At 33.3% G+C, this 13,720-nt stretch overlaps 1 protein-coding gene and 1 long non-coding RNA gene across 4 annotated transcripts in view; one reads left to right on the forward strand and one right to left on the reverse strand.

The window, feature by feature from the left end:
- Positions 1–1,862: 1,862 nt before the first annotated feature.
- The window catches only part of LOC138136890 (G-protein coupled receptor dmsr-1-like), a 29,801-nt gene continuing 17,943 nt past the window's right edge, over positions 1,863–13,720 (reverse strand). The window contains exons 2-3 of the mRNA XM_069056210.1: positions 2,676–3,356; positions 1,863–2,194 (exon numbers count right to left, since the gene is read on the reverse strand). Of these exons, the coding sequence (XP_068912311.1) occupies positions 2,182–2,194; positions 2,676–3,356 (694 nt within the window). The 3' untranslated portion in view covers positions 1,863–2,181. The remainder of the gene's footprint in view (positions 2,195–2,675; positions 3,357–13,720) is intronic.
- On the forward strand, positions 12,057–13,432 carry LOC138136891 (uncharacterized). 3 transcript variants are annotated; one of them, XR_011161480.1, is made up of 5 exons: positions 12,057–12,521; positions 12,582–12,722; positions 12,786–12,924; positions 12,988–13,129; positions 13,190–13,432. It is a non-coding gene; the product is annotated as an uncharacterized lncRNA (long non-coding RNA). The 3 variants fall into 3 exon arrangements; XR_011161481.1 differs by having other exon boundaries at positions 12,985–13,432; XR_011161479.1 differs by having other exon boundaries at positions 12,988–13,432.

A 13,720-nucleotide genomic window follows, 5' to 3' on the forward strand; every position in this document is an offset into this window, starting at 1 on the left:
TTATGTTAATTCAATTGATTCTTCTTTAAAGTCTTCTTTAGAGAGAATACTTAATTTACGTTTAACTAATTTACAATGGCGTCAGTCCACTTTACCGATTAGATTTGGTGGTCTGGCAATTCGTCGTATTTCCGATATTTGCCTTCCTGCATTCCTATCTTCAATTAATGGGGTTAAAAAGCTTGTTTCTTTATTACTAAATTCAAGGGATAATGAGATTAATATTCACCATTATGATGAAGCTTTAGCAGTCTGGGGTGTAGAAAATGAGAACGAGATACCAACAATCCCACAATTTCAGAAGAATTGGAATAATATTAATATCAAAAGAATAATTGGCAATGACTTAATCTTTAATTCACCTAGAGACTTGGCTCGTTTTAAAGCTTTGTAATGCAGAGAATCTCAATGTGTAATCAAGAAGACAAGAAAAATTCGAGGTAAGAAAATTTTCACATGCTAATGTAGCAGGAAGTTCGCTAAGTAATGCTATTTCATTATAGCTGCAAAGAACGCCGACTACAAGAGCCGTGTGAGTTTCCAGAAAGTGCTAACATCTTGTCTTCAAGTTCTGTCTACATAAATGATGAATTTTCGAAACCAACAACCTCAATGTGTAATCAAGAAGACAAGGAAAATGCGGGGTATGAAAATTTTGACAATACTGATGTCGCGGCAAGTTTGCTAATGCTATTTCATTGCAGCGCCAAGGAAAGCCGACTACAAGAGCTTTATGAGTTTCCAGAAAGTGCCCCCACATCTTGTCTTCAACTTCTGTCTACATAAAAATTATTAAAATAATCGATTAATTTTGAATAAATTTTACTTACCGTTCTAGAACACCAAAAATTACTTACCGTCGAGTTTATCGTTAGCAACGTTGGAAACAGACGTGGTAAACAAGCAAATAGAGTACAATCGCGCAAAAATTTATCTTACACAACACACCACTAGGTACAATTCCATTTGCATCAATTTTAAAAACCTTGAAAATCTATAAGATAAGCATAAAGTTTTGGATAGCCTAAGGGAAGCCGTTTCGGCTCAGAGACGCGAGGGTTGCGGGTTCGATTCCGACTCAGGGCGAAAAAAAAAGCTATATTCTATCTCGTGATTCGGAAGTTATGTTAAGCCATTGGTCCCGGTCTATTGAGGTGGTCGTCACGTCCCTCATAGATTTGTAAACCAGTCCTAGACTGTGTAACAACATTTTTTTTTAATTATCAATTAACTCTCTAACCTAATCAGAAACATAAATTACTGACACACGAAACCTTTTACCATTTACCCAATTTTGCAATATTCTTAAGAGGGTCGTTTTGGGGATGTCTAATCGGATCATCTGTTCGAAACGCGTGGGACGTTGTCCGGAATTTAATTTATTATCTTTCACAAGCTATGCCCGCATAGGCGGAGGAAAGAAAAGATCTTTCTAAATTACTCTTTATTCTGTCTACTTTAGAAGCAATTTATTTTTACTATTGACATTAAATTGAAATATTTGAAAACGACTGAAAATTTATTATTTGTCAAAAGTACAATGCTTTCAAATTATTGCTTAATAATTTTCGGTTTTCCAAAGTTGTCACAGTTATCCACGAAACTTTTTCAGCGTCAACAAACGAACATTTTTTAACACAAGCCACTTCATTATTGATTTCTCAATACAATTTTTATTAAGTGTTACAGAGACAACTTTTCCAACGAAATCGAACAGCAGATACAAATTTCTAACTGTTCCGTGACTGTAAAAATTAGGGTTTCAGTATTTTTATTCATCTTCAACTTACTGAAACAATTTCAACTGTACCTTTCTAATTTTTGGGGCATTTTATAAAGTTGGTAATTTAAGAAGACAACAATTACTCAAAAGATTTTTATTAAACATCCAAACACTACATTGAGCAAATACAGTCTGACTGGAACGTTTAAAAATGTGAACATTAATAAAAGTCTTGATAAACATTTTGTCTTTTGGTGGTTGCAGAGAACAACCGTTGATTTTTAACAGTTACATATATTTAGTTTTGAAAACAGTAAAGATAAACTATGTTTTGTTATTAAAAATATTGTTACCTCTACTTGTTTGTCACAGTCCTTCAAGGTTCGTAAAAAATTAGACTTTTTACTAGAGTAAAAATTTTGGCCTGGATTAAGATCCTCCAAGTGTCGCCTTCCGTATTAATTTATTGTCCTGGAACAAATTATATAATTTTAAATTGACAGCATAAGTGCAATTTGTACCATATCTTTCAAAAAATGCATAAACACGAGCGGCTGTGAAAAGCAAAATACATGAAAAAGAAATAAGGGACGAAGATCAAAAGCAGTTTTTGTTTGAGAACGATTCCTATGTGATTGAGTTATCTTTTCCAACATGGTAGATACGATAGAATAGCACTGCAATTCAAAGTTAGGTTATGTGAAACGTAGTCTCTGGCTAGTTGTAATAATACAAGCTTTATTTTTCACGGCCACCTTTGATCATACATTTTTTTAAAACATACGATATATTCATCCAAATGTTTTTAGAAAAATTGTTTTAAAAAATTAAGTTGTTTTCATATAGATATGTATTTTTTTAAAAACCATAAATAATAAAAATTTGCTGCTTTTACTCGGTTATTGTTTTGGCAGTAAAAAATCAGATTAGTGGAGTTGAAAAATATACATACGATGTGTGCACATCTAACGTTGAGGAAGTCCACCCAAGAATTTTGTTCTTGAATACTTGTCCAAACGTAGTCCTGAACATCCTGTTCATAAAACAGTACAAAATAAAATTGATGGCCCCATTGATGAGCGCCAATATGTCCATCAATTCTCCGTACAACTGATAACACTCTAGGAACAGATGTTTTCCCTTGATTCCAATCAAGAACGCAAATATTCCTTGCGGAAATTCGGTGATGAGAAACAATATCAGCACCGCGACCAACATCTTCGTGGTGCGATCGGCGCGCCTTTCAGTTTTCGAAACTTTCCGCTTCTTCGTTCCGGTTTCTGTCAAAGGATAACAGTCGTAGCTCCGCAGGACTTGTTTCCGCTTCTTCGCGTTAAACACGGTGCGGATCAACCAACAGCTTATCACCGTCAGGATGCAACAAGGCAACAGCTTGATGAGCACGGCGTAGATCCAGAAGTTGATTTGCAAGAGAGTGTTGTTGGCTTTGAACATTTCGCTCAAGTCTGTGTGGTAAAGGATGTATTTTGTTTTGTTCTCGACTATTTCCTGGGTTGTTATGGTGATGGTGATGTAAGTCGGGATGCACAGGATAAGCGGCAGGACGTAGCTGATGCTGATTCCTAAAGTGCAACGAAACCCCGAACATATGATGTGTTTTCTTGCAGGATATCTGCAGAGGAAAAGAAACTAATTAAAGTACTGTTATAGTGTACAATCAGTGATTTTTACATTTTTTTTTACACGCGAAAATTGTGAGGTGGCTCTTAGTGCTCTGCGCCACGCTGTAAAAACGTTGGACAATGCAGTCTTCAGGCGTATTTCTGACAAGTAGCCCTGACGACAGTTGTACTTTCAAGAAAAATAAAATTTGTACTTAATTGGAATTGTGTAAGGACTACACCCTAATGTAAATAATTTTCTAATAAATCTAAATTCTATCCAGGCTATGAAATAATAACAGGATTGGGTGACAAATATCAAATTTAATTGAGAATTAAGAATAAATCAAGTTTATAAAAATATTTCAATCAAAAGAAGACTTAAGGAATATAAAACGATACATTTTGTCATTGTATTGTTGTTTACAAAATGGATGAATCAAATCTCCCACGCACCCTTTCTTATATCTTTTTAACAAGCGCGCCTACTTTAGAGTTAAAAAAAGATGTAATTCTTTTCTCCCAACATCTGTTTCATTATCACTTCTGTCAGCCTACGGTAAATCCTGCTCAAGATTCCCCAATTGTACAATTTGTGAAAGAAACCCGACGAATTGCTTAGATTTTTCTTTGAAGAATCACCAAGAGCTGGCAGTAATTTAACAAATTATCAATGAAAGCGTGTCCTTTTTAAATTTGTTCACAAACAAAAATGTTCTACTTAATGTGTTTACGCAGGCTGTTGCGATCTATATTTTATTAGGTCGAGAGTTAAGGGAACTTTAGCAAATGTAACCGTTTCATGTACAAAACAAGATATGTTTGAAAAATGTTGCAGTGACGTAGTCATGTCCAGTGGCGACTCGTATTATAAATATACTTAAACAAACGATTTATACTTTTCGAAAAGCAACTATTTTGTCAAGCTAAGCAACCAGTAAAACCAGTTTGTTCTGAGGATTGCATATCGTAGGTCATACTAACATTATTCGATTTCTGGTGAAAGAGTCGGCAAAGTTTCAACGCTTACTCGGATCCCACATTCACACACTCTGTACAACACTTCAAGTTCAGTCTACAGTTTTTCCTTAGAGGATTTTCGGGGCGTGTATGAGGCGCTTTATATCTGTTCACAAGCTTTGAGAAGCGACAAGCAGCTGAAGATCGGTTTGTATTTTATTAGGTGCGGAAATAATGTGCTACTTAGTCTACACATTTCGTTACTAATTACGAGCGAGTTCACGTTGCGAGTCTTTGTACTCGAGTAAGAACGGCCGTCAATATGCAATTGTTTTCGAAATTTTCCGATGTAATCCGGAGTTAGTTCCAGTTCAAAGTTTAGCGTGTTTGAAGGAATTAATCCAAAATGATTAAATCCGTAATAATGGAAGTTTTACAAAACGGGAATTAGTGGAAGAACAACATAAGAGGAGAAAATAAAATAAAACATTTTTGTACATCTAGTCTGCAAACAGTGCAAACACGACGTTGCTAAATTTTCTTGCTGTCGTCTGCTGATTCATAACAAAATAATTTTCACTTTTTGAAATTTTATTGTGAAGTGTCCGTGAGTGTTTCTCTACTAACCATCAATTAAAAGTGTTAATAATCGTTGAATTTCAGTGGTCTTTATTGCTCACTGAAAATAGTGAGCAAAGATGGCAATTGAATCACTAGTGAGGAAATAATATTTTCTCACTAGTGAGCAAAGTGAATGTTTTAAGAGTTTGTGGATAGAGGACGCCAAATGTGTTGTACTGAAAGTTTTTTTTGAATCTGTTTACTGTTTTCAAAATACTTTCTGAATATTAATAACTAAAACTTGTCTTATTTTTGACTTATATAAATTTGTAACCTGTTATTTAGATTTCAATTGACGAAAAAACGTGAAATTGCTTGGGGTAAAATTCTGGAAAAATTCATGCTAAATGCATTATGTGTTGGTTTGATCTCACTGATTAAACTAAAATCAATAAACCAATCACAAACACGCAAAGCCTAACAACATAACCTCTTTTGTTTGGAATTTTGTTGATCCACGTTTTGTTGTGAAAAACTGTTTTCGTGAGTTCCCTCTTGGGTTAATTTTGTAGAAGTTATTGTTTCAGTGATTTTAACAATTATGAAAAATAATGATGCAACTAGATAGTGATAGGTATGTACAGTTTACGTTAATATAACCTCACTTTTTACTCTTGTCATGTTTTTGTCATTTTGATTTATTACATTAAAAAATAGTAATTTGCGGCATAATAAGGGGTAGGTAGCAGGTGACACCGATGATTTAATTACACTCACTGCAATTAAATCAAAATTCAAAAAGTGATACAAAAATGCTGCCCAAAATTTCGATTCCGCGATTCTTTTTTATGATCATGGAAAAAATCAGATCAACACGCATGAGCAAATGTGCATTTAAATACTTGTCCGGTTGGGGCCCTCGCCTACGGCTCGGTTGCCCAACTTCTGTCCTCGTTATTAAATGCACTACTTTGTTCACTTGTATTGAAAATAGCTATTTTCGTTTTGGCTTGTATTTTTTAAGTACTCCAAATTAATAAAATATCTAATATGATTCTCTTTTTTAGAAATTTCATAATTACGTTACATCTTATAAAAAAAAAACAAAGAACAAGACTACAATGTTACGGATTTTATTTGTAAAATAAATAACAGTATTTTTTGAGTTATTCATGGTAAAATAAATATCAATTTATTAATTTAGCCTACGACAAAAATAATAATCGAAATGAAATATTTATGTGAAAGTGAAATAATAAATAATGAATGTTTTAAATTGTACACAGAAACAACACTTTATCGCTGAATATAAAATCCATTTATGTATTTTAAATTTTCCATTTTATTAAATTCATGCTGGCACTTTGCCTTTAATGCTGTCAGCTGCAAATGATATAATTTATATTTTAATTAAATCTTTCTATCAGATTTGAAAATCACATATGCGGTTCAATTTCAGAGAATTTAGTTGTTTTATTCAAATTTATTAGTACAAATGGAAAGATTATTATTGTTATTGTCTTCCATTCTCAGCTGCTCAAACATAAATATTAATTTTGAATCAACGTTTCGTCGCGGCTGGTAATGGTTACTAGGTTATACCTTTTGAAATCAGCAAAAAGTTAAATAATCTGGGACCAGAATCGATAAAGCTCCTTAAAACTCTAATATGAAACCCGTCAACAATCCAATATCCATTCGGAAATGTGAAATGAAAATTGGCGTACTGTAAAGAGTGCTCCGAAAGTGGCATTTTATTTCAAAACGTAAATCTGTCTTTACTCCTATAAAAAGCTATTTCAAAGTAAGCGTGAACGTTTTATGTGAAATTCAAAAATATCGTCAAGAAAATCTTAGAAGCCACCATCGGGACCAAGGGAAATGTGTTTATTTACGAATATAAATTTTAGATGCGGATTTTACGTGATGTTAGGAGCACACATCTTTACAAATGGAAGTAGACGACAAAGAAAGGGAGTTGTTCTTATGTGAGATGTGGAGTTACTTTGTTGAATGTCGTTAAAATATTCTTTTCAACTGGAAAGGTTCCCGATTTGACTGTTTCTCGTAAGTACATAGAGCTTTTGAACAGCTTGTTACAAGAAAAGTAATGAAATCAACAACATTTTGTTTGATCTGTAATACCCTTGGATGCTTCACTCATTGCACAAAATCATAAAAAGTTGCTGGTGCTTGTACAAATAATGTCACATTTAGTGTAACAAAAAGATCCATATCTTAGACAAAAAAGAAGACAGAATTCTTTTTAACACTTTTATCTGATATTTTATGACTAGTTAATAACGTATTGCTAAGCTGATCCGCGAATTTTGGGACAGCCTGTATACTGTATACTAAAATAATTAATTCTGCAACAAGATTTACATTTGGAAAATGTAAGGCAACCATAATAATGTTCTAATTAGAAGATAATTAATTCTAAACTATTGATATTCTATTGTTGGAGCAAAATGTTATACACAATTTAAATTCACCATTATGTAGTTAGTTGCATTAGGCAAATATTTGGATAATGTTGAACATTGTTGATCATGTTTAGATACATTAAAATATCAATGCCGTGCTTTGTACCGTTATGTGGAAATAATTTTTCTACGAAAAACAAAAGCTGAGTCTTAGTTTGATTCACACGGACATTAAGTGTCATCACTTGCCGGGCAAACAAGTGTTTTAAAATTTTTGTGAGTCTCACGGCTAGGACATGTGTTCAAATTTGAAATTATCTTATTTAAATAAATTCATGGAAGCCAAAATTACGATAACAATTCTTATCAAAAGAGAAACTGATATTTGAACTGTATCGAAAGGTTTTCATTAACTTTTATTTGTGTATGAAATTCCATATGCGAAGTACTTTGTGTTTGGAGTTCCTGTTTTTTTTTTTTGCTTTTGAAGACTTTTACATTAATTACACCTAGATTGGTTTCCTCAAAAAGAAATAGCAATTTTGTTTCACGAATTTTTCATAACGAACATTACTTTTAAAACCAGTTAAATTCTAGTTTACTGAAATTTAATTTTTAGAATAATAAACCTAGAGGAACAAACGAAAATACAACGGTTAAATTTTTTTTTCATGTCTAAGGAAATGGAAAGCAGCGCATAATGAACGTTGGAAATGTCATGTCAGAGAAACAACGAAAAGTTTGTTAGATGCGAGAGTGTGAACTCGTGTTTTCAAAGATTTGTCTTAAATTTAAGGCGGATCGCAGTTAAATCTGGAAATCGATAAAATGTCGTCAAAAACTAAATCAAATCGACACAAAAATACTGAAATTCACATGAGAAATTCATGATTTAAAAAATATTTTGTTTCTATTTTGCGTTTATAATAAAGCTATTACAGCACCCAAAAGAGTGCGGTAATAGCTGATTTGAGTGCTGTAATAGACCAGTACACGCTAAATAAACGATATAACAATAATTTCAAACTGAACTTTCAAATGTTCCACTGTAACATTTGTGCCACCAAGCAGTATAAAAAAAAACGCAAAATAGGAAAAGTAGGCAATGATATCTCGTTTATAAGGCATTTTGTAGCACTTACTTTTTCATGGCACTTCTCGCCAGCTCGTCGTGCCCTAAACCCGTGCGGGCCACAAAATGCTTCTTATAGGACTCGTATCATAATACACACACCCTTTTCTTATTTGTTTTAGTACCGAACAGTTTTAGAACAGCCAAAATGGGATGTTGCAAAACTCTTTCAAAAGCGAGTTGAAACTAAAAATGTATTTTTATATAAAATACCATGAAATATTTTGGCCACCATTAATAGCAAGATTGCAAAAACATGCAAAAAGTCTTAAAGTTACTAATCATAATCAACTGTTTTTAGATCGAGCGAGAACAACAAATTTTTTGTGACTTTTTTTTTAACAAGCACCGCTACACTTCTGTGACAACTAATTATTTTTTTTTGTTGATTGATTCAAGACTAATTATTTAATAATTGTTTACTATTTAGTTTTCTTGAAATAGGTACTCTTTTTTCGGTGAGACTGTCAATTCATCTTGTGACGTTTCTCATAAGATAAGTTTTCGGTAATGGAAGTTATTTCAACTTTGAAAGAGTTATTTAAATGAAGAAGCATTATAGAAAAAATTTAGGTCAGATCAAAAGAATATTCTTCAAGAAATATCATTTTGTTTTTTCCTTGTAATAATTTTTTGATTGTTACATAAACATGTTGATGAAAGTTTATTACACAATTTCGAGTTTACTCGGTACCCATTCCAACAGATATAGAATTAATATCATTTTTGGATGAACATATAATATGTCTGTCTATAACGAAACTTTCTGCAACATGTTTTTGATAATAGTTATCTAGGAAGGCACCATCCAATTCCTTGTAATTAAGCCATTGGTGAGGAAAATAGTACAATGGAGTATGTTTTACGTCAAGAGAATATAATGGTCGTAACTTTTGCAAACTTCGTACATTAATGTAAAAGATATCCAGAATGGAAGCTCTTATTTATGTAGTGGCTTTTACCCGCACATTAATGTTAAATATAAAATTTTGTGGTTATTAGTGAATTCTTGATTAATAACGACTTGGCTTCAAAATTTAATTCCCAGCCGCATCTCGTTTAAACATTCTTCACTTTGATAATTTTACTCATAAGAAGTAACCCGAGTGACACTTCTAGCCTTTGAAAAAGACTTGGACAGAGATTATCATTAATTGCACATCAAGCGAAAACAATATTAGTTTAGGCAAAATAATTCTGAATCATGCTTCAACTCTTTCAAAGCGCCTGTAGTACAACTAATAATTAATTAATAATAGTTTTTTTTCGAGAGGTAGGCAACCAATAAAACAGCTGTGTCTTGCAAGTATACATATGTGTACGATTAAGCTAAGAGAGACGTTTCGATAAAACAAAAGATGAAGTAGCACCCTTGATTTGTTTTCTTGTTGATCATTCTGTACATAATACATGTGTAACTAAGTGGAAGGTATTTTAAAGACGTTATCTATATTTCTTTAAAATAAAAGTGGGGCAAAACACGAACTACGAAATAAATCGTTACGTTTTGTGTAAACACATCATTAAGTATTGTCGTAAGTTTTGTGTGTTCAGCATTCTATTTGAAAAAAAACCGAACGGTGGGATAAAATACATGCTCTGTACTTTATGAAAAAAAGTATTCCAGGAAAATAAAAAGTTACTGCTTCTGCGAAGAGAATACAAATGATGTTCAAAAAAAAATCGGCAGTTCAGCGATAGCTATGGAAGTCAGCAGTGCTGATCTTCAACGCAATCGATAATTTGTGTTATTTTCAGTTCATGAAATGATGTCAATGAGAGATGAATACATCTAAAGAGCTTCTGCTTCATTGATTGTGGCATTCGTTGCAGTTCTAAAATGAAAGTGGTATTTTGTATATTTTTTGTCATCCTATTACGTTGTTGTAAGTAATAGTAATTTAGAAAAAGCTTCAATTATTTATTTAGAACCGTGAGATATATCCCCCTTATTCTACTCATTTCAGACAGCTAAAGTTGATAATGGGAAAAGAATAAAGAAAAGTGAATGAGCCAATTTATATTTGATTCCGATTTTTCAGAGATGAGAACTACAATAGCAGTTGGCAGTGATATTGGAGAAATCACCTGAAAAAAGGTGTTTTCATGAATGATGTGATGAACTCAAACAATTTTCTTTTGTTAATTAAAGGGTTACATAAATAGTAAATACAGGCATCAGAGTATGCAGTCTATATCGTTTTTTTTTTAAATTTCACCAAGGGCGTAGCAAAGGGGGGGGGGGCAGGTGGGCCCTTTAAACAGCTGATCCATGATCTGACCTGTAATCCGTGATGCGTTCACAATCGACTCTTCAACGCCTATTTTGAGGTGAACATATGAGAAACTATAGTCGAGTCGTCGAACAGATACTGGGTCGGGCGTCGTATATGAGCACGCGAGAAATTACGACTTCTAATTAAATAAAATTGTCGAAATTTTATAACCTAACTAATTATTGATAAGGTATATTTGAGAATTTTTTAATTTTTTTTTTTGTTAATAAATAAGGCCGTAACAGTTTTGTTAGTTTTCTGATATTAACTGTTAATTTACCGATAAAGTTTTTGCACTAAATAAATCTGTACCTGCTAGTGGATCAAACCCTGGTGGCACAATTACAAATTTTGACTTGGTTAGCAAAATAATTCGCAATAAACGCAAACCCAAATGGTATAATTTGCCAACAAAAGGATCATTCACTACTAGCCGACCGTTTTGAGCCTCTTATTTACAGCTTTGCCATAAAATTGACAATTCCCATTGTCACCTAAATTTACAACAGTACAAGCAGCAAGTCGTAAATAGAAATAATTTTCAAAGTGTTTTTTTTTTCGCTGATTTCGTAAATAATTATAGGAAGTGTTTCTGGGTAGGTTTGTATAAAAAAAAATAGAACAACCAATTGGTCACCATATTGGAATAAACATCTGAAAAAAGTCACTTTTTTTGAAGCTGGACGCGAAACTATAGTAGAGTCGCCGAACAGATATATGTAGTAATAAAAAAGGACTGTCTACGATAAATCCTGTTTTACAAGATTTACAAGAATCTGGTACAGTTGATCAGGGCTTACACAAATGTTGTTTTTTTTATCCTTTATATAGCAAATAGAATGTGTGACGATTTTTTCCAGTGGTAAATGTTGTTCCTTTGATAGCTGTAAATCTGCAACCGATCGATTTTCAAAGCAAATACCCTTTTTTCAGGTAACTTGTGGTTTTGCTCTAAATTAGGTCAAACCGAAATATTGATGAATATTAATTAAAATGTCATTTAGTTAATGTAAAATTAGTCTGCCATTTTAGAAGTCCAAACAAAAAGAATAAAATTAATTCCTGCTTGTCCCAAATTATTTGCTCAATAAAACCCTTTTCTTTGTTCCAGCTTGTCCTTGATTATTTCCATCATAAAAACCTTTGTCGACTGACCTAATTTCGACTAGAATCTTTATCCAAATGAAAACGTATCGGTTTTGAAACATTCTGACTGGTCGTTGATAAAATGTTGTACTTAACAAGCGGGATACAATATTATTATGGCACTTATGTGATTACTGATTACACAACCTAGGCCGTCGGCCTTGTTTCATGAATGCGATAATTTTATCTATGTTGCACTTGTTGCGTAATAGTATATTAAGTATAAAGAACGGTAATGACAATGTACGGATCGAAGACAATTGTTTGGAGGAGGAGCTTGCGACGACTCCAATATTGTCTGAGATCCGTACATTGTCATTAACGTTCGTCATGCTTATGAGATTTTTTGCGCGATTGAATATTTATTACAAAACATTCACATCTAGAATAGGCCCAATGCGATACGTGTTTATACCCTTCACATCGTGTTGCCACAATGTCGATTTTTGTATCGCGTTTCTAAGGCAATCTGCAAACAACTACCGCCATTGCAGTTTTTGTGCGCAAATATCGCCAGTTGTGTTTAAAAACAAGCAGTAAAATGAGTGATATTAGTGATTCCGAAAACGAAGTGGATGTTGTAGAAGAAACTTTGAATGTGGGGTGCGTCACAAATAAAGAATTTTTGAAACTAACGACCTCAACGTGTAATTAAGAAGACAAGGAAAATTTGGGGTATGAAAATTTTGATAATTCTAATGTCGCGGCAAGTTCGCTAATATTATTTCATTGCAGCGGCAAGGAATGCCGACCACAAGAGCCGTGTGAGTTTCCAGAAAGTGCTAACATCTTGTCTTCAACTTCTGTCTACATAAATCAAGAATTTTCGGAACCAGCGAACTCAATATGTAATCAAGAAGACAAGGAAAATCCGGGGTATGAACATTTTGACAATTCTAATGTCGCGGCAAGTCTGTTACTAAAATTGTTTCATTGCAGTGGCAAGGTAGGCCGACTACAAGAGCCGTGTGTTTCCAGAAAGTGCTAACATCGTGTCTTCAACTTCCGTCTACATAAATGAAGAATTTTCGAAACCAACGATCTCAATGTGTAATCAAGAAGACAAGGAATATGCGAGGTATGAAAATTTTGACAATGCCAATGTCGCGGCAAGTTTGCTAATGCTATTTCGTTGCAGCAGCGAGGAAAGCCGACTACAAGAGCCGTGTGAGTTTCCAGAAAGTGCTAACATCTTGTCTTCAACTTCTGTCTACATAAATGAAGAATTTTCGAAACCAACAACCTCAATGTGTACCTAATCAATAAGACAAGGAAAATGCGGGGTATGAAAATTTTGACAATGCCAATGTCGCGGCAAGTTTGCTAATGCTATTTCATTGCAGCGCCAAGGAAAGCCGACTACAAGAGCTTTATGAGTTTCCAGAAAGTGCCCCCACATCTTGTCTTCAACTTCTGTCTACATAAAAATTATTATAATAATCGATTAATTTTGAATAAACTTTACTTACCGTTCTAGAACACCAAAAATTACTTACCATCGAGTTTATCGTTAGCAACGAGTAAACAAAGCTTACCATCTTGGAAACAGACGTGGTAAACAACCAAATAGAGTACAATCGCGCAAAAATAATAATTATATTTAATAATGTTAATATGACTTAGAGAAGTTCCTTCAAAATTTCTACCAGAACATCAAAGTCAGTGAACTCTGCCATAGTTTTTCACCTCTAAAACAAATTAGGCAGGACAATATTTTTTCAACGGTTTCGACACATCTGCACAGTTCAATACATTTCACAATACTGGACAATTCTTTAGTCATCGATCTTCGATTTTATTTAGATAAATTAAAATATTTCATGTTTACTTAAAAAAATTGCTAAATATTGAACTCGTTTCCATTATAACTGCAT

The sequence above is a fragment of the Tenebrio molitor genome, chromosome 8 (genome assembly GCF_963966145.1).
Source record: "Tenebrio molitor chromosome 8, icTenMoli1.1, whole genome shotgun sequence".
Classification (NCBI taxonomy): Eukaryota; Metazoa; Arthropoda; class Insecta; order Coleoptera; family Tenebrionidae; genus Tenebrio; species Tenebrio molitor.